The sequence below is a fragment of the Phascolarctos cinereus genome, unplaced genomic scaffold (assembly GCF_003287225.1).
Source record: "Phascolarctos cinereus isolate Bilbo 61053 unplaced genomic scaffold, phaCin_HiC Scaffold_7;HRSCAF=346, whole genome shotgun sequence".
Taxonomy (NCBI): domain Eukaryota; kingdom Metazoa; phylum Chordata; class Mammalia; order Diprotodontia; family Phascolarctidae; genus Phascolarctos; species Phascolarctos cinereus.
In genome coordinates this window covers 86766297-86789080 of record NW_027556180.1, presented here as the reverse complement: position 1 = coordinate 86789080, position 22784 = coordinate 86766297, and the positions used below count along the sequence as shown (strand labels likewise).

At 39.1% G+C, this 22784-nt stretch overlaps 1 protein-coding gene across 8 annotated transcripts in view; it reads left to right on the top strand.

The window, feature by feature from the left end:
• The first annotated feature begins 8456 nt into the window (after positions 1–8456).
• LOC110197140 (caspase-10) overlaps positions 8457–22784 on the top strand; it is a 49764-nt gene continuing 35436 nt past the window's right edge. For 2 of the 8 annotated variants that reach the window (XM_020970838.2, XM_020970873.2), the window contains exons 1-5: positions 10866–11779; positions 13742–14076; positions 15853–15946; positions 16497–16632; positions 19921–19980. In XM_020970838.2, coding sequence (XP_020826497.1) covers positions 13763–14076; positions 15853–15946; positions 16497–16632; positions 19921–19980 — 604 coding nt within the window. In that variant the 5' untranslated portion in view covers positions 10866–11779; positions 13742–13762. Of the gene's footprint in view, positions 8565–9615; positions 9772–10849; positions 11780–13741; positions 14077–15852; positions 15947–16496; positions 16633–19920; positions 19981–22784 lie in introns of those variants that run through there. The other 6 variants (XM_078147565.1, XM_078147564.1, XM_020970818.2 and 3 more) reach the window with 5 other exon arrangements.

The window sequence follows — 22784 nt, the reverse complement described above, 5'->3', positions numbered from 1 at the left end:
CTTAAACATTTCTTTGCCTCTCTTTCACAATGAATTAACTTTCCTTTGTATTTTGATTGTTTGGGCTCTCATCTCACCATCTACCCCACTGGATTATAAATTTCTTGAGAAAGACACCAGTGTCTTATCTACCTTTATATCCTCGGCGCCAGCACAATGCGCTACACAGAAGATCCCTTAGAAAAATTTTGTTGAGTTGAATTGAAACATACCCATCTAACATATATTTTACTCACTTTAGAAATTCTCATGGGTTGCTGGGTTCAATATAAGGGTGATATGTGGCTTGAGCTCCCATTGAGTGCCTATTTGTCCTGATCGATAACTGGAGTTTGGGAACTGATGAAGGAATTGATTCATCATCAGAAAAGCCAATAATGCCTTTTAAAGCAATAGATCTTTATTATGATCACTTAACAATCCTGATCTCTGGGGCAAGTCACACAAAAGCACCCTGGTATCAATTTTGTGTCTCATGATATCAAAATTAAGAATCAAGACAATGTCAGCTGAGCAGGAGCAGGAATTAATTACTATAGCTTGCTATTTTAACTTTTTTTTTCTCCTAGCTAAGCTCAGTTGTTTCTAAGCCACTGAAGGAGTGAATGTGTTTGATTTTGTGCATTATAAACTTCAGTGCCTTGGGGCAGAGCCCTGATTTCCCCATCCTAGTTGTGGTCTTCATTTCAGCTCACATAAAGGATGGATTAAGGCCTAACATGAGACAGTGAGAGCTGGTCATGTGGAGGGATAAGAACCAAGGAAGGAGGGTCTAGAGCAGAGGATGCACTGGGTCTGTAGCTCGAGGTAGAGGTAGGTATGTGGTGGAATGGTCTTTAAGGAGTAGTGGGAGGAGAAAGGGATGGGGGAGTGATGATTGTGTGAGAGATTTCTCTTTGTCTTGGTGTACTGAGGTTCCGCCAATTTCTTGTCGCTCAAGTGAATGGGTAGGGTTCAGCTGAGGTCATGTAATCTAGGCCCAACGAGGATGTTCACTTAGGCGTGTAAAGGACAAGGGTGTTTTAGGAGGGAGTCATCCTGACTGGTACGTTTCATTGACTTCCACCAGCTATTTAGTCATGAGGTTTGGAGATTTTAGGCAGGAGGAGGAGTATATCTAGAGCAGAGGTAGGAAACCTGTGGCCTCAAGGTCACATGTGGCCCTCTAGGTCCTCAAGCACGGCCCTTTGTCTGAATCCAAACTCTGTAATAGTAAATAGTAATACTAATTATTACTAATTACTAATTAATAAATAATAATAAAGGGATTTGTTCTGTTAAGTTTGAATTCAGTCAGAGGGCTGCACTTGAGGACCTAAGTGGCCACAGGTTCCCTAGCCCTGATCTAGAACATAGGCATACTGCCATATATGAATAGATGTGCTGATGTGTTTTGTTTTTATACTCACACCATTCTACTAGCAGACCAAGCAGGCGCCATGAATCAAATAGCAAAAGTGTTAATTAGTTGGCGGTGCCATGGACAGAGTGCTGGGCCTGAAGTCAGGAAGACTCATCTTGCTGAGCTCAAATCTGGCCTCAGACACTTACTAGCTGTGTGACCCTGGGTAAGTCACTTATTCCTGTTTGCCTCAGTTTCCTCATCTGTAGAATGAGCTGGAGAAGGAAATGGCAAACCACTCCAGTATCTCTGCCAAGAAGACCCCAAATGGGGTCACATGAAGAATTGGACATGACTGAAATGACTAAACAGTTGAAAAAAGTACGGAATTTGGAAAGCAAATAGGGAAAATCTAGCAGTTGAATCATTCTAGACATGAATGAGTACAGTTTCTCATAGACTCACTTTGTCTGCTGACAACTCTTTCTCGTTACTTCTGTTGCCTTCTGCTCTCCATTTTTTTAAATTTCCCTTGATCAAAGTTCATTGTTACTGCAGCAACAGTTGCTACTTTTTCCTTATAAAAGCCTCCTCATTCCTGTAGAATGAGACCACTCTGGTTAATTAACACACTTTTAGCTGTCAGTAGTATTGATAGAGATAGTCAAAATTATATATATATTTTTTGTTTGGTTTTTTTTGCAAGGCAATTGGGGTTAAGTGACTTGCCCAGGGTCACACAGCTAGTAAGTGTCAAGTGTCTGGTCTGAGACCAGATTTGAACTCAGGTCCTCCTGATTCCAGGACTAGTGCTCTATCCACGGCACTACCTGGCTTCCGCCAAGACTGTATTTCTCATAGACTTGAAAGGTGCATGTTCATTCTGGGATGTTAATAGGAGCTGCTGTAATTTCTCTCTTGCCTTTACCACACATCTGTGCCATTTTAAAGGTGAGCGCTCAAAGATAATGATACCACTTAACTAACAAGTACACACAGTACACAAATACAAATAATCCGTACTGTGCTAGCAATTCACTTGCGTTACAGAACTAAATGTTCCACAACTCTAACCAAATCCAAAATTAAAACGTTCATTCCAAATCGCACGCAGAACCAACCATGCAAGCAATTCTTAGGCAAATACAATTTACACATGCAGAAATAAAAACTGCAGTCTATAACCAGACCTACCTTTATAAAAGAGAAGAGAAAAAAACCCACAGTCCATAGCTGGACATGCATTTATAAAAGGGAAGATGCACATAAAGCTTGCCAATCCATGTGCCAGAAAACGAAAAACAAAACAGGCCTTACCAAAGTGATCCTGATCAAGAAAAGGGGTCCTGGAGTATTCCTCATAATGAAAAGTGGGCCTGATATACTGCAACCAGAGTGGGAGCATTGAACCTGCCAGACACAGTGAGTTGGGACGGTGGAAAAAAAGTCCAGTGGTACCTATCCTTTCTGCTCAGTACTGGAGAGAGAGCTCAAGGCTTCATCCTAGGTCCACCCCCTAAAAACTTCTGACACCAATTAATGATAACAGGATTTTACTGAGTCACCTGCACAAAGCAGGCCTAGAGACAGGAGTGCCAGTAATCAAGTAGAGGTTTAATTAATTAATTAACTTAATCAATTTCAGAGAGAGGAAAGCTTACTCTCTAAGCTGGAGTAAAAGCACAGCCCCTCCCCTCCTTTTGCCAGATGGGGAAGGCTGATTTAAGTTTCCCCCAATATTTTTCAGCACTTTCCTTTCTTTCACAATCCCCATACTGAGATACTTATCTCTGAGGAAGGAGTGGGGAATGCTGAGGAATCAGGATTGGGAGGAGATGTTTTAGCAGAGGGTGAGCTCCTGGAATTACCCCCAGTCTCAGAAGTTTTCTCCAACAGTCCCAAAATGATCAATTTCCCAACTTCTTAATGATTACTCTCAAAACCTCTCTTTAACTGTATCTAACTTTTCACTGTAGGTCTAGTCTGGCCAGGCCTGGACCCACAAGGAAAGGAGTTTTGCAGGTTTGTCCTCGGCTTCCATTAATATAGTCCATAATACACTTAACCTTTCTTGCCTGGCCCTGTGGCATCCAGGAAAGACTTGGAATTGGGAAAACCAAGGTTCAAATCCTGCCTCAAATATTTTGTTATTAGCTATGTGACCTAGGGCAAGTCATTTAACCTCTTTGTGACTCAGTTTCCTCATCTGTAAAATGAGAGGGTTGACCTCTAAGTTCCCTTCAAGCTCTAAATCTATGACCCTATCATCTTATAACCTGGCCCATGAGCCTTTGCTTAATGTTTTCTTTGTCTCTTCTCATGTAATTCTTATAGACTTTTACCCTCCTCATCCATACAAACATTCAAGTGATTAATTTTTCCCACTAGGCAGGATAAGACGATGTTCACCTTAACCTCGTCTATGGAAAGTGAGCAGGGAAACTTTCCCCAAGACCAGTTTGTATTAGACCATAAACCTAGTGAAATGCTCTTAGGGACTCACTTTGGGGCTGAAAGGAGCCCTGACTGTATCTAGTTTGGGACATAATCATTCTTTACCTGCAAAGCTGTAAATGCTTCAGTCCTGGATCTCCTCCCCTCGTTGCAACACTGGATGTGTAAGCCTTAGCAAAACACCACATAACTGTAAGTTATTATTATGTACAGAAAGGGGAACTATTTGGATGGGTGGTTGCCTTCCTGTTCCCCGAATCCCTTCTGTTCCCCCTATAAAATACACGTAACTCTCTCAAGAGAGACAGTGTGGCAAAGCTCATAAAAACCAGGCAGCTCGACCATGCCTGAAGCACTTTCCTTTTCAAGTCATAAACAAAATGGACACGCTCTTCCGGCTTCTGTCTCCCACAAATAAATCACCAAAAGCCAAGTTCAAATACTTGTGACTTCTGAGCTAATGTTTGCCTGAGCCTTCTCTCTACCTAGTAATGCTCACAGTCCAAGTATTATGTTCAGTAAAAACTGACCTTGGAGTTAAAATGACCAGAGCCCAAGTCCCATCTCTGACACATATAAACTGAATGACTAGACAAATTAGTCATCCTTTCATTGACCCAAGGCAACTATTTAGAACTATGGATCGCAGAGAAGCAGTGGCTAGGTGGTGCCATAGTGCATAAAATGCTGGGCCTGGAGTCCGGAAGACTCATCTTCCTGACTTCAAATCTGGCCTCAGACACTTATGAGCCGTGTGACCTTGGACAAATCACTTAACAGTGTTTGCCTCAGTTTCCTCATCTGTAAATGGCAAACCACTCTAGTATCTTTGCCAAGAAAACCTTAAATGTGGTCATGAAGAATTGGCCAGGACTGAATAATAACAACAAACCTGATCTTCATTGATAGAAGGAGTTTGCTCTAGGGGAGCTCATTAAACCATTGAAATCACAAATCCTAACAAAACACCCAAATAAACCACTCAGGTAAGCTCTAAATAATGCACTAGAGTATTGCTATATTAAATCTTTTGGGAAAACAGAATAACTTCATCAGAATGATCTAGGTTTGGGGCTCCTTCAGAGCACATTTCATTTTTTGTACCAAAGACACTCTGAGTCCTTTCTTCATCTACCTCTCTTTATCTTCCTAAACACATAGTCGCTTCCATCTCATTGATGTGGTGAAGGGTACAGGAGGACCCAGAAGACATTTATGTGCCTGGAAAAAGACCACAGATAGCTGAGAAATTGGAGAGGGAGCGAGGCCCTTTTTTCACTAGCAGGGCTTCACTTATGCTAACCAGCTGTCATCATAGTGTCATGGAATAGGAGTTTTTTTTTTTTGAGGCAACTGGGGTTAAGTGGCCTGCCCAGGGTCACACAGCTAGTGAGTATCATGTGTCTGAGGCCGTATTTGAACTCACGTCCTCCTCACTCCAGGGCCGGTCCTCTATCCACTGCACCACCTAACCGCCCTGGGAGGTAAGCATTTTTCAGACTGCAAACTAGAACATTCTCATCCCTCCTTCCTTTTTCACAGGTGGTCTGTCCTCCATTCCAGTCTTCCTCTAACACCTCACCTTGTGTGAAGGTGACTCTTGGCTCCTGATCAATCAGTCAGCAAGGATTTATGAAGCACAAGCTGGGCAGTTAGGTAGCATAGTGGGTAGAGTGCCAGGCCTGGAGTCAGGAAGATTCATCTTCCTGAGTTCAATCCTACTTTAGACAGTTACTGTCTATGTGACTCTGCGTAAGTCACTTAACCCTATTTGACTCAGTTCATCTGTAAAACTGGAGAAGGAAATGGCAAACCACTCCAGTATCTTTGCCAAGAAAACCTCAAATATGGTCACGGAGAGTCACCCAGCTAAAAAGACTGATATGGTCGCACCAACAAACACAGGTTACGTTCTAAGCACTGTACTCCATCCTGGGGCCTCTAAGACAAACTCAACAGTTTCAGTCTCCAATCTTGAAGGCTCTGTCAATGGAGCACAAACCCTGATAGAACCTATCAAACTGGCAAGACTTCAAACCCGGGCCCAGAGCTGGGCTGTGCATGGATGCTTGTTGTGTGCAGATCAGACCAGCTGGGAGCATCATCACCAGAAGATTACATCCCCCAGAGGGATATGATGACACTCAGAAATACATGGAAACTCAGTTATTAAATAAATTGTGGTCGAAGTTATCCTATCTGCAGATGCCTGCTGTGGGAGTGTCCTTACCCTCAGGAAGTCTTTTGAAATATTGATGAAAGTAGATTTTATGTATGTTTGTTTGTTTTGTTTGTTTGTTTGTTTGTTTTTGGTCTTCTTCCAGGCAACCACGTGAGATTATTAGAAGACTGCTTCTGGATGTGTATGAATCAGAAGCTTGGAATGGGAGAAGAAGAATTGGCTGTTATATGGGAAAAGCTCATGACTCAAGGTGTTGTGGGCCAGGATAATGGTGGACTAGAGAGGTGTGAGTCAGTCCTCCCTCTCACACACAACACCAGCCTGGACTTTTGCAAGCAAGAATGTTGTGGTGTAGACCTGGGCAGTTAGAGTTAACATTGCCCGAAGACGGAATGAACTGGGATCCAGCTGTGGGAATTTTGGCCAAGAGATTTATAAATATAGTTCTTCAGGTTCTGGGGGAAAGTGCATCAGACCCTGAGGAGCCTCTTTGCCAACTGTTTCCTTTTTGCAGGGGTTTTTATCTTGTTGATCTTGGGAGCTGCTTCCATCTGGAATATGATTTTCGTAGAATGATTGCTTGTTTGGAGTCTTGTATTCTGTACGATCCTTTATACTAGATACAGAATAGTGACCTGGATACACGGGTATGCAAAACTGGGCTGCTGATCCCTCTGCCTCTCTTTCTGGTTGTAAAGTGGGAGGTCTGTTTTGAGGGGTATCTCTAGAGTTGGGTGAGACGAGAGTCAATTTCCTCTTCTCTTCCTCCTCACTTTGATAACTGTATTTCATTATAATTGTTTCCTTTATAGTCCTATGTATTTTATTCTATTCATTTAAAATCATCGTTCTGAGAAAGGGTCCATGGGCTTCACGAGACTGCCAAAGAATCCTATGACCCCCACCAAAATCAAGAACTCTTGCTCTAAGGAATAGGATTTGGACACAGAATTGATCCAGGCTCAAAGCCTGGAAAAAGTTTGCCTTACATAGATACAGAAGAAAGTCCAACAACAACGACAACGACAAAAGTAAAAGAAATCAGGAAAGGAAGAAAGAAATGGACTTGTCATTTCAACATCTTATTTTCTTCCCATTATTTCCCTGGAAATTCTAGTTGTGCCTGTGTGACCTTGGGCAAGTTGCTTAACCTCTCTGAGAGGAAGTTTCTTCATCTGCAAAATTAGGGAGTTAGAGAACATGAATTCGTAGGTCCCTTCTAGTTCTGGATCGGTGATACTATTACACCATGCACCAATAACTTCCAAATGGACCCTCAAATTAATATAAAATATCACACCAGAAAAAGGCGAGGTGGAGTGGTGGTAGAAAGAGATGGCTGTATCTTTTACCATTATGGCTAGGCAGAAAATTCCCAACCAAATAAAGGATGAAGCAAATCACAGAAGATACAATAGATCAAGGAGGTCAGCAAACTGGCCCACCTGTTTTTTATATGGCATAGTGAGATATGAATGGTTTTTCATTTTTTTTTTAGGCAATTGGGGTTAAGTGACTTGCCCAGGGTCACACAGCTAGTAAGTGTCAAGCATTTGGTCTGAGGCTGGATTTGAACTCAGGTCCTCCTGACTTCAGGGCCGGTGCTCTATCCACTGTGCCACCTAGCTGCCCCCTGGTTTTTCTTTTTTGAATAAGGTTTATGTTTTAAATGTAAGTTTTAATAAAGTTACATTTTAAAATAAAGTTGTGTTGTTACATTTTTATATAAACTTTAAAAATTTCTAAACATTTAAAAATAAAATTCACACTTTAAATGTAATCTTAAATAGAGTTATATTTTTAAAAAAAGGTTGTATTTAAAAAATTTTTAATGTTAAAAAAAACCAAACTATTCTTAGCTTTTCAGGCCGGTGGCTAGATTTGGCCTTCGAACATAGTTGACTCCTTAAATAGATAACTTGATTTCATTAAATTAAAAGGCTTTTACATGAAAAAAATTAATGCAGTAAATTTGAGAAGGGAATCTGTTGACATAATCCTAATGGTAGGGTCTGATATCCAAGGTATGTAGAGAGTTGACTAATAACAATAATAATTATAATTATAAGATTAAGAACAATTCCTTAATGGATAAAGGCTATAAACAAATAATTTTCAAGAGAATTTTGAACAAATAAATGTTGAGCAAATAAACAAATTAATTGAACAAATTAATTTCAAAAGAAACTATTGACAGCCACATGAAAGATTGTTCCAAATCAGTAATAAGAAAAATGCAAAGCAAAACAAATCTCAAATTTCACCTCACATACAACAAACTGGCAAAGATAAGAAAGTTGAGAATAATCCATGTCAGAGGGATTGTAGGAACACAGGTGCTGCCTGGCCCCATCTCCTGGCTCTATACCTGAAATATCCAGCATCTTCCCTGCAGAAAGTCCTGTTTTCCTATGTGAAGGGTTGGAACCAGTTGGGGGCAGTGCAGGGCAGGTAAGGCTCTAGAAGTGGGCAGAAAAAAAAAAGACAAAACAGGAAAATGAAAGGAGCGAGCAAAACTGCTTGATCCCTAGGCAAAGAAAAAGTTGGCTCTAAGTTCTTGAGTACAGGAATCTTCTTGGAGATGAGGTAAGTCATTTATGTGGGATATGGACACATGGATATGTTTGGTGTTGGGGGTGGAAGCTGTCTGTCTTTGTAGGTATAATAGAGGGGCCATTTACTTCCTCCTTCCCTGCTCCCCCAACACAATGTTGTATAGTAGTCACAGAATGCAGTCACACACGTGAGACATGCTTGCCAGCTAAGGTTCTAATATGTAAGTAAGGTGTGACCCTCAGGAAGAAGGAAGAGAAAGGAATGTATGGGACATGAGGGTTGTGGAGGATAGAGAAAAGGAAAACCAGTTTGATTCTTCTCTACAGTATCTTGCCAACACTCAACCATTTCATCATTATTACCTAGTAACTCGACTTAGCTAGTTTTGTGAGAATTGAAGGAGTAGAGAGGAAGCCATTTTGACACTTGTGACCACGGTTTATCATCTCAACGAATCGGTTTCTTTTCTCATTCCTCTGCATTTTGGTTCAAGGGGCCACTCAGTAATCCCTGGGTTAGTTTGGAAGAAGGAATAGAGAATCCACATCCTGAGTGGGTCCCCTCAGGGAGTGCCATTATAACCACACACATGCTGAAAATACAAAATAGCCTGTGGGAGTTTGTGGTGACTATCACGTTTACTTTCTAAGGATGTTCTAGATGTGTGTTTTAACAAGCAGGCAGCTCACTGCCTCAAGGTGCCAACATTCCGTGAGAGGCTCATTAATTAGAAGTAATAAAAGAAAGGCATCATTCTCTTATTAGTATTAATTAATTTGAAGAAATTAGTTTCAGACAAATAATACTGACCACTTGTTAACCTCTCCAGTGGTATGGAATCTTACAGAAGGCTTAACAGGAAGGCTGCTGTCTCTCTTTAAGGACAGGTTTGTTTTTCCTTGACTTTCTACTTTTAGCTTCTTGTGCCTTCTGGTACCCAGTGGGTTCATTAATACTCTTGTCAGTCAACTTGCATTTATTAAGCTTTTACTATGTGTCAAGGACTGTGCTAAATGCTAGGAATATAAATATAAGTAGAAAGAAAGCCAGTTCCTCTGCCCTCACCGAACTTACATTCTAGGTGTAAAGTGCCAAGGGACCCTTCTAAGAAGAGATACGGAAGAGGAAAACCGAGCACAGCCGGGAGAGGAATGAAATATGTCTGGCCTGGATGCTGTCTTCAAATGGAGGTTCTGGGAGAGCCATGCAATCACAGGGAAAGGATGCAGGGCTGAGGGTACTTCCAATGTGTGAATTCTGGGGCTGGAGTGAGGCTTCAGAACTGGGGCATGGTGGACGAAGTCCAGAGTGTAGCCTTGAGACAAATGGGGAAAGGGAGTGACGCTTCTTCACCTCCCATTCCTCTCCTGACTCTACTTCTGACTCACTTCTTACCCAGTCACTTAGTTCTGCACTTATGGTCTTCTCACCTTGAAATATACCTCCAGCCGTGCAGCCCTCTTCTTCCATTGGTAAATTCCTTCCCGGGCCTCCATTTGGAGGACTAGCCCAGGCTAGTTATTAATTCCTGTCTCAGTTTGGGTTTCTGACTGTCCAGATTCTGCCATCCTCTTCCTGCCGGGATGTCTCTCCCGTTGCGCTTTTCAGCTCTCTTTTATGTGTTATCTTCTCCCAAGACAATGGAAGCTCCCAGTGTCTTTCTTTTTGCTTATATATGTATCCTAATTGATTAGCGCAGTGCTTAATAAGTGTTTAATGATTATTCGTTGTCAGTAGCCAATTAAAAGGGCCAACAAGAGGGGAAAAAAATACTGCGAATCTAGCTTATGAGCAGCTAGGTGGTACCATGGATAGAGCGCAGCGATGGTGTCAGACTCAAATAGAAACAGATTCCCCGCAGGGCACATATTGACTTAGAAAACTACAAATGATATTTTCTATGTTGCATTTTATTTATTTTGTTAAACATTTCCCAATTACATTTGAATCTGATTCCTGCCAGGGAGTTTTGCTCTTGTCTTACTAGTTGTTTAACCTTGGGCAAGTCACATAACCTCTCCGTATCTCGGTTTCTTCATCTGTAAAATGGGAATGATATTAGCTCTGCCCTCATAGGGCTGTTGTGCAGATCAAATGAGTTAACATACATAAAGTATGTATGCATGTATGTATATATATATATAGAGAGACACATATATGTACACACATCACAAATATGTTTATATACATATATAAATGCTTAATATTAGTATTAAGTTTGGAGTTCTTTTCTCCTGCCTGTTTGAGATATCATGTGGCCCTTGTCTGAATTCTTAAAAGATTTTAGTTCCATTTCAAACTTCTTTTTAAGGGTACTCATCAAGAATTAATCATGTCAAATGGATTATTTTAATTGAAGCATGTATAAAGGAGGTACGGTTGGACTAGGAGATTAGAAAGTTAGAGGCATAAACAGGACACACCCGGAAGAGACTCTAACCAGGGGTGAGGCAAAAACCGCTTTCTTTTGCACCTCACAGTGAGTCTTACTCAAATGGAACACTTTGATTCCAAGACATGTGACATCCCTCTTTTCCAAAGCTGTATTTACTTCACATTTAGCTGGCTGGGACCGTCTGCTTTGGAATTTCCTTTCTTTCTTTGCTGATTTTATCTGGTTTCAGGGAATTTATCATTTTCGTCATTTTAAAGTTCCTTCTGGTATTTCATAGTTTCCGTTTCAGGCTATGGAAAAATGAAAGTAAAAACAAAAGTCTTTCTGACTCAGCTCTTTTGTAGAAAAATATCGGAGCTCTTAAGTTAATAAGTAAGTCCTAGCCCTTTGCTCCCATTGGCAAAAGAAAAGTTCTGAGACATAGAAGGCAAACGTAATACTCCATAAGGCCACACCTCAACAATCTGCATTCATGGAGGGGAGTCCTAGCAAGGCAGAATGAGAAGAAAATGTCTCCCTTAAAAGAGGAAATATTCATCCAAGAAACAGCCCTCTGCTTGACCCTCCATTTCCGATTGACTCTCTAATGGACATTAAGCATTAGGATTTTCCTAGTTTGCATTGAATTCTGAGACAGTGACAGCTTCTCACTGTCTTTTCTGTCTGTTTCTGGTTCAGTTCCCACGTCTTCACAGAGAGGAGACCTGCAATCTCAGAGGCTTAAAGCCCAAAGCACCTTGTTTTGGAACTGTAAATATAAAAGGATTGCAATGTTCACTTGTGCTGTTCAATAGGAATGGTCTTGGAATTTAGGACTGGAGCATCACACTGAGTAGATTCAGTAAATAAGGTATGTGCACAGAGGAATGTGGTTGCTTAATTGGAGTTGAAAAATTTTATGCATACTGCATTTTTTTTCTTGGCACATTTACTAAAATGTTCACTGGGTTTGGTCTCTTTCTCTTAACCAAATCATTGTTTTACGTGTTGTTGAAGGACTTATGCACTCAGATCAATAGTGACCAATAATGAGACATGTTATTCACTTCTTGATAGGGAGGTGATAGATGCAAGGTATGGAATGAAACCTGTATTTTTGGACATAGCCAATTTGGGAATTTGTTTTGCTTGACTATGTATATTTGTTACAGGGGTCTTGTTTTTCTTTTTTGGTAGATACATTCCCAAATATTTTATAGTTATTGTAGCTATTTTAAATGGAATTTCTCTTTCTAGCTCTTCCTCTTAAGTTTTGTTGTAAACTTATGGGAATGCTAATGATTTGTGTGAATTTATTGTATATCCTGAAACACTGTTGAATTTGTTTCAATTTATTTTTGTCTGACTCTTTAAGGTTTTTTTCTAAGTAAATCATTATTTCATCTGTAAAAAATGATACTGTTGTTTCCTCTCCACTTATTTCTTCAATTTCTCTTCTTTTCTTATGGCTACAGATGGTATTTCTAATACTATATTAAATAGTAATGGTGCCAATGGGTATCTTTTACCCTGATCTTATTGGAAAGGCTAACTTTTCTGTATTATACATAATGCTTGCTCTTCAATTTCAGTAATTATTTGCTGTATTAAAGAAGGGTCCATTTACTAATGTGGCTTGCAGAGTTTTTATAGAAATAGGTGCTAGATTTTGTAAAAACAAACAAAAAACAAAAAAACTTCCTCAATATCAATTGATATAATCACATAGTTTTGAAAATTTTATATTAACTTTTTTATAAGTGTTGTTCTCCTTATGTTAAGCCAACACTGCATTCCTAGTATAAACCCAACCTAGTCATTGTGTATAATTTTTCTAATATGTTGCCATAGCCTACTTGCTAACATTTTATTTAACATTTTTATGTCATTATTCATTGGAGTTACAGGTCTGTAGTTTTCTTTCTCTGCTTTATTTCTCCTTGGTTTAGGTTTCAATACCATGTTAATATCATAGATAGAGACTGGAAGGGTGTCACAGGAGGCAGTGGAGGAAATATGCATTTCTCCAACGTACCACATCCGTGCAGCTAGGTGGTACAATGGATAGAGCACTGAGACTAGAGTCAGGAAGACCGAAGTTCGAATATAGCATCAGACACTTAGTAGTGGTGTGACCTTGAGCAAATCAAAGGCAATCTGTTTACTAAATTAGAGAGGAATTGTGATATGTGAGTCTCATTTACCAACATCATCTTCCTTAGCATGTAGCATAGTGCTTTTTCCACATAGTAGGCTACAAAGCTTTGTTTAATGTTTTGGTGAAGATGGGAAAATCTCATGGGGTCTCCTCCCTCTCTTTGGTGGGCAAGGAAAGAAAGGTATATGAAATGTGCCCTGAACAGAGAGCAAGGCAAGCTAGTAATTTATTTACTTAAAAAAATTACTAAACCTTTATTTTGTTTACTGATTTTTTTAAAAGAACCACCAAGTAACATACTAGACTCAAATAATAGGTATTTATTAAGTATCTACTCTATGCTACGTGCTGGGGATACACAGACTCTTTAAAGATGAATCCATTTCTGCCTACAAAAAACTTATATTTTATTGGGTGAGACAAGGGATGTAAAACGTGTGTGTGTGTGTGTGTATATATGTTTATATACATATAAACATATATATATATATATATATATATACACATATTAAAATACAAAGCAATTTTGATAATTCTGGTAATTCTGGAGACTGGAATATTCAGTTGACCCTGGCTTCCTCTGCATTTAATCTCACTCCCAAGAGATGGACAAGTTTTACATCAGAAAGTCTTCTTTGTTTTTGCTGTTTCAGAAGGTCACTATTTTGCCTATAGGTGCCAAGATCTGGGCTCAATATGGAGGATGACAATAATGTTGATTTTCACCAGAAGCTTCTCTCCATTGATGAAAAACTGGAGCTTGAAGATATAGAGTCCCTTAAGTTTCTCTGTAGTGACTTGATCACACCTAAGACCCTTGAGGGTATAAAGTCAGCTCACCAACTGTTTCAGAAGTTCATGGATGAAGATTTGTTGAATAAAGAAGATTGTTTCCTAGTGGCCGAGCTCCTCTTCCTAATTAAGCAATATTATTTACTACAAAACATTGGGTACACAAAGGAAAAAGTACTGCAAGAACTTTCTACCAAAGGGAAAATTTCCTCATACAGGTAAGGATTCTGTGATTTGAGCTAATTTGAAGGGAATTTCTTCTTACATTTCCACTCACCTTGGATTTTTAGCTCTTATCCTTCCTATGGTACCCATAGAAAACTTATTCACAGAGCTGTAACTAGGCAAGATAATAGGGACTTTGCCCTAGGGTATTGAAATTAGAGGTCAAAAAATTTCAAAATAATGATTTTTAAAGTTTGTGCAAAAGCCTATGACTAATTAATTGAATAAAGTTATTTAGACTTTGTTCACACTAGGTCAAACCTCTTAATGATTGGTTGTTTTTACCCAATGAAGGGATCAGGACAGTCACTTTAAGTAAAGTGGCAGGTAATTGATTAATTGACTTAATGGATTTTCCATCCTTAAACATGTGTCCTAGCCTTTCTTCACTGTTAGTAGATTTATTCTCTACACTGCTGACTGATGTTTCTATATCTTTTGAATTTGGAGGGAGAATAATAAATACCTAAAGTACAGAGAAAAAGGAGAAAAAAGCCTTTTATTAGGGGAGGAAAGGAACCATTCATGTACCCCATCTGCTTTGACAGGCTCCCATCCATTCTTTGACAGCTAAATCCAAAGGAGAGTGGGGAAGATGAAGGGTAGGCCTACCTTAGAACATCCCTCAGCAAACACCATTTTAAATGGTACCATAATGTATATGCCAGGGAAAGTGATGTTTCTCAGCCCTTCATATTTGCCTGAACCACCAAACTGGAAGATTATGATTATGACAAAAGGCTAAACACAAAACCAGGCACTGTTGTGTGCTTTGCTCATGTACGACTTTCTGGATTGAAAGAACCTGAGTAATCTACACTATAATTATGAAAGTCAATTAAGCCAACATTTATTGTCATTTGGGTACACTGTTACACGGGTACATTTTTTGTATACAGAGCCCTTAGCCTGGCATGGATGGGCCTGGGGTGAGGGGGAAGGGGAAGGATACAGCATTGTGATAAGGTTCTGTCTCTGCCTTCATGGAGTTTATGGTCTCTCTGGTAGTACTCCCTTGTACTCCCTACAGAGAACTAACTTATAAAGATGATCCTGTACTGAAAATTACATATACATACATATATATATATGTATGTATATATGCATGCATACATACACACACACACACACATATTTAATATATTTTTTTAAGGCAATTGAGGTTAAGTGACTTGCCCAGGTCCACACAGCCAGTAAGTGTCAAGTGTTTGGTCTGAGGCCAGATTTGAGCTCAGGTCCTCCTGACTTCAGGGCCCGTGCTCTATCCACTGTGCCACCTAGCTGTCCCTGTACTGAAAATTAAAGGTAAGAATCTTTGGAGTCGACTCAGGCATCTTGTATGTGCTAAGTCAGTCCAGGTCCACTTGAATGCTCTTTAATCCAGATTATGCCTTTTCTCAATCTCATATCAGTTGAACCCATTAGCAGAGGGATGAGGGAAATACAAATTAGGTTCCTCTCTGTTATGTCTGTGCAGCTAGATGGTGCCATGGATAGAGCACCAGGCCTAGATTCAGGAAGACACCTCCTCCTGAGTTCAAATCTGGCCTCAGACACTTACTAGCTGTGTGGCAAGTCACTTAACCCTGTTTACAGTTTCCTCATCTGTAAAATAGGCTGGGGAAGGAAATGGCAAACCACTCCAGTCTGTTTGCCAAGAAAACTCCAAATAGGGTCACAAAGAGTTGGACATGACTGAAAAATGACTGAATGAAAATGGTTATGTCTGTAGCGTATTCATTACTAATGGCATTGAATTCATGTCACAGAGTCATGCTTTACAACCTATCCGAGGAAGTCACTCAACTTGATTTTGAGTATATCAAATTCCTCATGCATAAGGATATACCAAAGACATTAACGGTGAGTGGGGAAACTGACCATTTTCCTTACTCTTTACCATTTCTCTTTCTACTTGTGTAGGCTGTCTATTCACGGGACTCCACTGCAAAGGCTTCTCGCCTGCGTTCTTCCTCTCTTTCCCTCTTTCCAAAAAATACCCAAACAAAAAAAACCTTGCTCTGCAAACAGCAATGTAATGTATAAGCCAGCCTAAAAAAAATAAAACCAGCCCAGAGGTTTTAGCTCTCCTTGTTTTCATCTGCTGTCTATGTATAGTGTCAGAGTGGCAAAGACAGCAGCATTCACTCAGGTGAGCTACATGGCCTCCCTGATTGTGCTAACACTTGCTATAGTCCCCACTACTTCAACCTTCTGCCTACCTTCTGCCATCCTCTCCCATTCTGCTTTTCCTGTTTGCCTCACGGTGTGCCTGGGAAGCATGACTAAAAAATTCTTAGCATAGTTGTGAGCCACTTCCCCATCCCTTTTCCCCACATGCTTGTGAACAAAATAGCCAAGATAAAGACAGACCATGATGTCAGTCCATATACTAATGTTGATTCTGTTTCAGTCCTTTTTAAGTCTTTTGAGACATATGGAGAAACAAGAACTTTTAAGTGAGAATAATCTGGAGATGCTGGTGAAAGTATGCCAGCCTTTGTCAAGCAATCTTACAAAAAGAATCAGCCAATACAAAAATGAAAAAAGTAAGTCACTTACATTTGAGCTTGTATCAGAACATGGGTGTATTCTAAGTAGTGAGCGGTGTTGTGGGTGATATTTTATGCTGCATTGTAGGTAACCTGGGAACCAAGACTTTTGTATTCAGAAGGTCATAGAACTTCTCTTGTTACTATTGCTAGGATTTTCAGTACAATATTGAATCATATTGGTGACAGTGGGCATCGTCATTTCACACTTGATCTTACTGGGAAGGCTTCTAGTTTATCCTCACAAATAATGCTTGCTGATAGCTTTAGATTAATGCTTTTTATCAATATAAGGAAAATGCATTTATTTCTATGCTTTCTAGTGTTTTATAATAGAAATGATTGTTGAAATTTATTAAAAAGTAGAGTGAATTACAGGTGGAAATAGTAGTACTATAATAATAGGGGACTTAAATCTTCCCCTCAGAACTGGATAAATCTAACCAAAAAATAAGTAAGAAAGAAGTTAAGGAAGTGAACAGAATTTTAGACAAACTAGATATGATAGATACATGGAGAGAATTGGATGGAAATAGAAAGGAATGCACCTTTTTCCTCAGTGGTTCATGGTACCTTTACAAAGACTGACCATATAATGTACACAAAAACTTCGTAATTAAAAGCAGAAATATTAAAAGTATTTTTTTGATCATAACACAATAAAATTATATTTAATAAGGGACCAAGGAAACAGATTAAAAACCAATTGGAAATTAAACAACCTAATCTTAAACAATGAGTGGGTTAAAAAAACAAATCATAGAGGGAAGCTAGGTGGTGCAGTGGTCCTGGAATCAGGAGGACCTGAGTTCAAATCCAGCCTCAGACATTTGACACTAGTTGTGTGACCCTGGGCAAGTCATTTAACCCCATTCCCTAGCAAAAAGGAAAAACAAACAAATCATAAAAACAATCAATAATTCATTAAAGAGAATGGCAATAATGAGACAACATATCAAAACCTATGGGATACAGCAAAAGCAATGATTAGAGGAAAATTTATATCTCTAATGCTTACATCAATAAAATAGAGAAAGAGCAGACTAATGAATTTGGTATGCAACTAAAAAAACTCGAAAGAGGACAAATTAAAAATCCCCAATTAAACACTAAACTGCAAATCTTTTTTTTTGAGTTCCAATTTTTTTTATTAATTTATTTTATCGACAATCACTTCCATATGCTTTTGAGTTTAAAATTTTTCTCCTCCTTCCTCCCCACCACCCTCCCCAAGATAGCACACAATCTGATATAGGCTATACATATACATTACTATTAAACATATTTTCACATTAGTGATGTTGTAAGTAAGAATTAGAACCAATAGGAGGAACCACCAGAAAGAGGAAACAAAACTCAACAGAAGAAAAAAAAATAGCAAATAGTATGCTTCGATCTGCATTCAAACGTCCAAGTTCTTTCTTTGGATGTGGATAGCATTTTCTATTACTAGGCCTTTGGAGATGTCTTAGATCCTTGCATTGCTGGGAAGGTCAATATTATCAATATTAGTCACCTCACAACGTGGCTGTTATTGTGTACAATGTTCTCTTGGCTCTGCTCACTTCGTTCAACATTAGACCACACAAGTCTTTCCAGGTTCTTCTGAAGTCTGCTTGCTCATTATTTCTTATAGCATGATAGTATTCCATTATATTCATATACCACAGCTTGTTCAGCCATTCCCCAATTGATGGGCATCCTCTCAACTTCTAATTCTTTGCCACCACAAAAATAAATATTTTTGTACGTGTGGGTTAAACTGCAAATCTTAAAAATTAAAGATGAGATTAATAAAATTAAGAGTAAAAAACCCCATTGAATTAATAAATAAAACTAAGAGTTGGTTTTATGAAGAGGGTCACAGAACTTAAGAGGAATTTTATAGTTGAGAAAATTGAGGTGCGAGAAATGAAGTGCCAGAGGATACGTGAATAGGGAGTGGCAATACTGTATCTGGTCCATACTAGCTATTTAATTAATGCTGGTTGATTATTGATTGAACTTAGGGGACCCCCCACAATTCCAAATTCAGTCTCCAGTTTTCTTGATTTCTACCTACATGGACCTCAGATTCACTTCCTCCCAAACTATCTTTTCTAGTGGGGAGTTCTACCTTGACTAACTGTACAACTTTATTTCCTGCTATTGCAGCACAATTAGATAACATGACCAAGAATAAAAATATGCCTTTGGCACTTGCCACAAAATTGTTTTCCTCTGAGTTCCTTTCTCCAAAACAGGGAAGGAGAGAGGGAGAGGGAAGAAGAATCATCAGAAATTTAACATCTGAAAGCTTTTACCCTCCACCCAAAATATTTTAATCTTTTAGTAAACCAAATAAGGGTGGTGTCAAACTCTCAAATTAAAAGTCAAATGAATTGTAAGTCTCATCTAAAAAACTTGGTTAACACCCTTTGAAATAACCTAGGAGGAGAAGAAGTGTGGAAAACATAGGTCAGCATCTATATCCAAAGAGCCTGTACTCTGGCCTGGATTTAATCCTCCCTCAAACATACACACTCTTTGTGACCCTGGGCAAACCATGTCATGTACCTGGGCCTCAGTTTCTCCATCTGTAAATTGAGGAGGTTGTACTTCCTGACCCCTAGGGTTTTTTCCTGTTTAAAATCTCTGATCCTGTGAATGTAATGCTTAATTGGTATGTAACACATATGCTAAGGTGCTTATCCCCATTACCACTCAGACTGACAAATTGGGCCCCTAGAATGTGACTATTATGTCTCCTTAGGGCTGGGGCTGGGGCATCTTTTCTAGTGCTGTAGCTCATGCCCCCCATTACCCTGTTCTTCCCACCACAGTACTGATTCCATTATTAATCAGCCAGATGGATAATCTAAATGAACTCATAGCTTCTCCTTCATCATTCTTTGAAAGGTTTGCTATCTTCAGAGAGGAGAAAGGGAAGAATGAGGAAGTCAGTAGTGGTGGTATTTGTAGCATTCTGAGGCCATGCATGTACAAAACTATTATTTTCATTTGTTTACTCATTCATTCATTAAATTATCATTCATGCCATAAACTCCTACTTTGTGTAAAGCATTGTGTTGTGGGAGAAATAAAGATAATTCTGCTAGAAATATGTGTCAGCAGAATGGTTAATTTTACTGAAGGAGGAGAAAAAAGTTCTGAACACATGAGATACAGCTGGTTAAAGCTACAAACTAGATAGCTAAAACTTAGCAGAAGCTCTAAATAACAGTTTTATGTTACTCTCATTTGATGGAAATAAGCATTTGATTTCTTTTCTATGTTCTTTTCCAGAGGAGTCTGAGAATCCGTTGGAGGGGCATGTACCAGAACAACCCTTGTCAAAGGCACAAGGTCCCTTAACTAAGCTAAGTTTAATTCTGAACTAGGGAGGATTTTTTTTAAATTAAAATTTTCTTTTTTAAGTTGTGGCCTCTGACTCCTTCCCCTCACCCCATTATTCCATTAACTATTCTAGTATTGACTCTTCTAAAATTTTTTTCCACTTTAAAAAAAAATTTTGTTCTAATTAGCCAAAATCCACCTTTTCACCCTCCTGCCCCAACTCTTTCTGCTAATTGAGAACATTACATACACATATTGTCCATCAAAATAACTGTATATTGACTGTGTTAAAAAAAAAAAAGTAGCATTCTGCATTCTGAGTCCCTTACCTCTCTGTCAGAAGCTGGGTAACATGTTTCATCATTAGTCCTCTGAAATCACTGATAAGATTTCAGCACAGTATTATTCCATTACATTTAGATGCCATAGCTTATTCATTGATTCCCCAGTTTATGGGCAACACTCCACCCCCCAGATTCCTATTCTTTGCTGCTTCAAAAAGAGCTATAAATATTTTTATACGTAGAATTTGTTTTGCTTAGGATTAATTCCTTCCTTAATTTACTCTGCCTCTAATTCCCCCTCCTTTCCTCTTCCCTTTTCCCTCCTGTTTTTCTGTTGAGTGAAATGTATTTCTGTATCCAGTTCTCTGAGTGTATTCTTACATTATTTTAAATATTATATTCTTCCCTTTTTTGACCAGTTCAGATGAAAGCATTGTTTAAGTGTTAGCTTCTCTCCTCTACTCCCTCCTCCTCATTTGCATGGATATCTACTTGTGTATCCTGATTATGTGAGACAATTTTCCCTAACCTTCCTTTCCCTCTCCTCTATCCATCCTTCCCAGTGTATTCCTCATCCCATCGCTTTCCATTCTTTTCTTTTTTAGCAGGGGTGGGGTTGGGGGTGGGGGTGGGGGGAGGAGGCAGTTGAAGGTAAGTGACTTGCCCAGAGTCGCACAGCTGGTAAGTATCTGGGGTCGGATTTGAATTCAGGTTCTCCTGACTCCAGGGCCAGTACTCTATCCATTGTGCCACCTACCTGCCCCCTCTTTCCATTCTTTTCCTAAGATTATTGAGACATAACAGGATTCCTGCCAGGCCTTGTCTAATTGGACTTCCTCTATTACTCCTGATGATGTTAGGTTTCAGAAGGGACATGTAACATATTCCCATATTTGAATATAAATAGTTCTCATTTAGTCCTTTATCATTGTGCAGTTATGTTTACCCTTTTACGTTTCTCTTAAATTCTGTGTTTGAACTTTAAAGTTCTCTATGAAGCTCTGTTCTTTTCATTAAGAATGCTTGGAAATCCTCTATTTCATTAAAAAGAATCCACTTTTCTCTCTGTAGTACTACACTGAGTTTTACTTGGTAAGTTATTGGTTGTAAGCCAATATCCTTAGACTTCTAGAATATCACATTCCAAGAATATCCATATTCTAAGCTCTCCATTTCTTTCTAATGGTGGCTACTAAATCTTGTGTGATCCTGACTGTGACTCCTCAGTACTTGAATTCTTCTCTTTTTTTGGCTCCTTACAGTATTTTGAGTTGATCTGGAAACTCTTGATTTTGACTATATTGCTGCTGGGAGTTTTCATTTGGGATTTCTTTCAGGAAGTGACCAGTGGCATCTTTTTATTTCTACTATTTGTCCTTTAGGTCTAAGAGATCTGGGCAGTTTTCTTTTAAGATTTCTTAAAATAAAATATTTAAAAAGATTTCTTAAAATTCCAATATCCAATAATTCTTACATTTTTTTCCTCCTTGATCTGTTCTCTAAATCATTTTTACTATGAGATGCCTTAATTTTCTTCTATTGTGCCAGTCTTTGACTTTAATATTTCTTGTTGCCTGATGGGGTCATTGGCTTCTATTTGGTCCATTCACATTTTCAGGGAGCAAAGTTTTGTACCTCTCATGCCAAGCTGTTAATTCCCTTTTCAGTTCTTTCTCTCATACTCCCCCCACCCCATTTTCCCTTCAATCCCTCTCATTTAAATGTTTATAAAAACATTCTAAAACTTTTTTTGAACTTTTGTTCATCTCTTCCAGGCATTATGATTTTGTGGCCAAGCTATGCTTTTCTCAGAGGCTTTGCCCCTAGCTTGTAGATGTTTTGGAGTCATTCTTTTCTTCTGGATTTGTGTCTTGAGGTTCCCTGACATCATAATAGCTCTTTTTGGAGGGCTCACTGGCTAAAGCATTGGGCTTTGTATTAGGAAGACCTGAGTTCAAATTTGCCCTAGACACCTACTAACTGTGTAACCTTGGGAAAGTCACTTAAACTTTCTTTGCTTTTGTTTTCTTAACTGTAAAATGGGGATAATAATAGCATCTACTTTTTCCAGGGCTTTTGTGAGGAACAATTGAAATAATATTTATAAAGCACTTAGCACAGTTCCTGGCATGTAGTAAGCATGATATACATGCTAGCAATGATGATTCTGGTAGGGTTCTTTATTTGTTTGCCATTCTTCCAGCTCATTTCTTTTCTTTTTTCTTTTTCTTTTTTTTAGCTAGGCAATGGGGTTAAGTGACTTGTCCAGGGTCACACAGCTAGTAAGTGTTACGTGTCTGAGGCTGGATTTGAACTCAGGTCCTCCTCCAGGGCCGGTGCTCTATCCACTGAGCCACCTAGCTGCCCCCAGCTTATTTCTTGACTTTGGACTTGGCTAGGGCTGGGCTCTGGGGCAGTTCTGGAGGGAAGGTCTGTGCTGGTCTTGTTGCTGCTTTCTTAAGGTATTTGTGTTATTCCGGATATGAGGAGTAAGCTGGTGACCTGCACTCTTTCAGCGCTCCCAAAGTG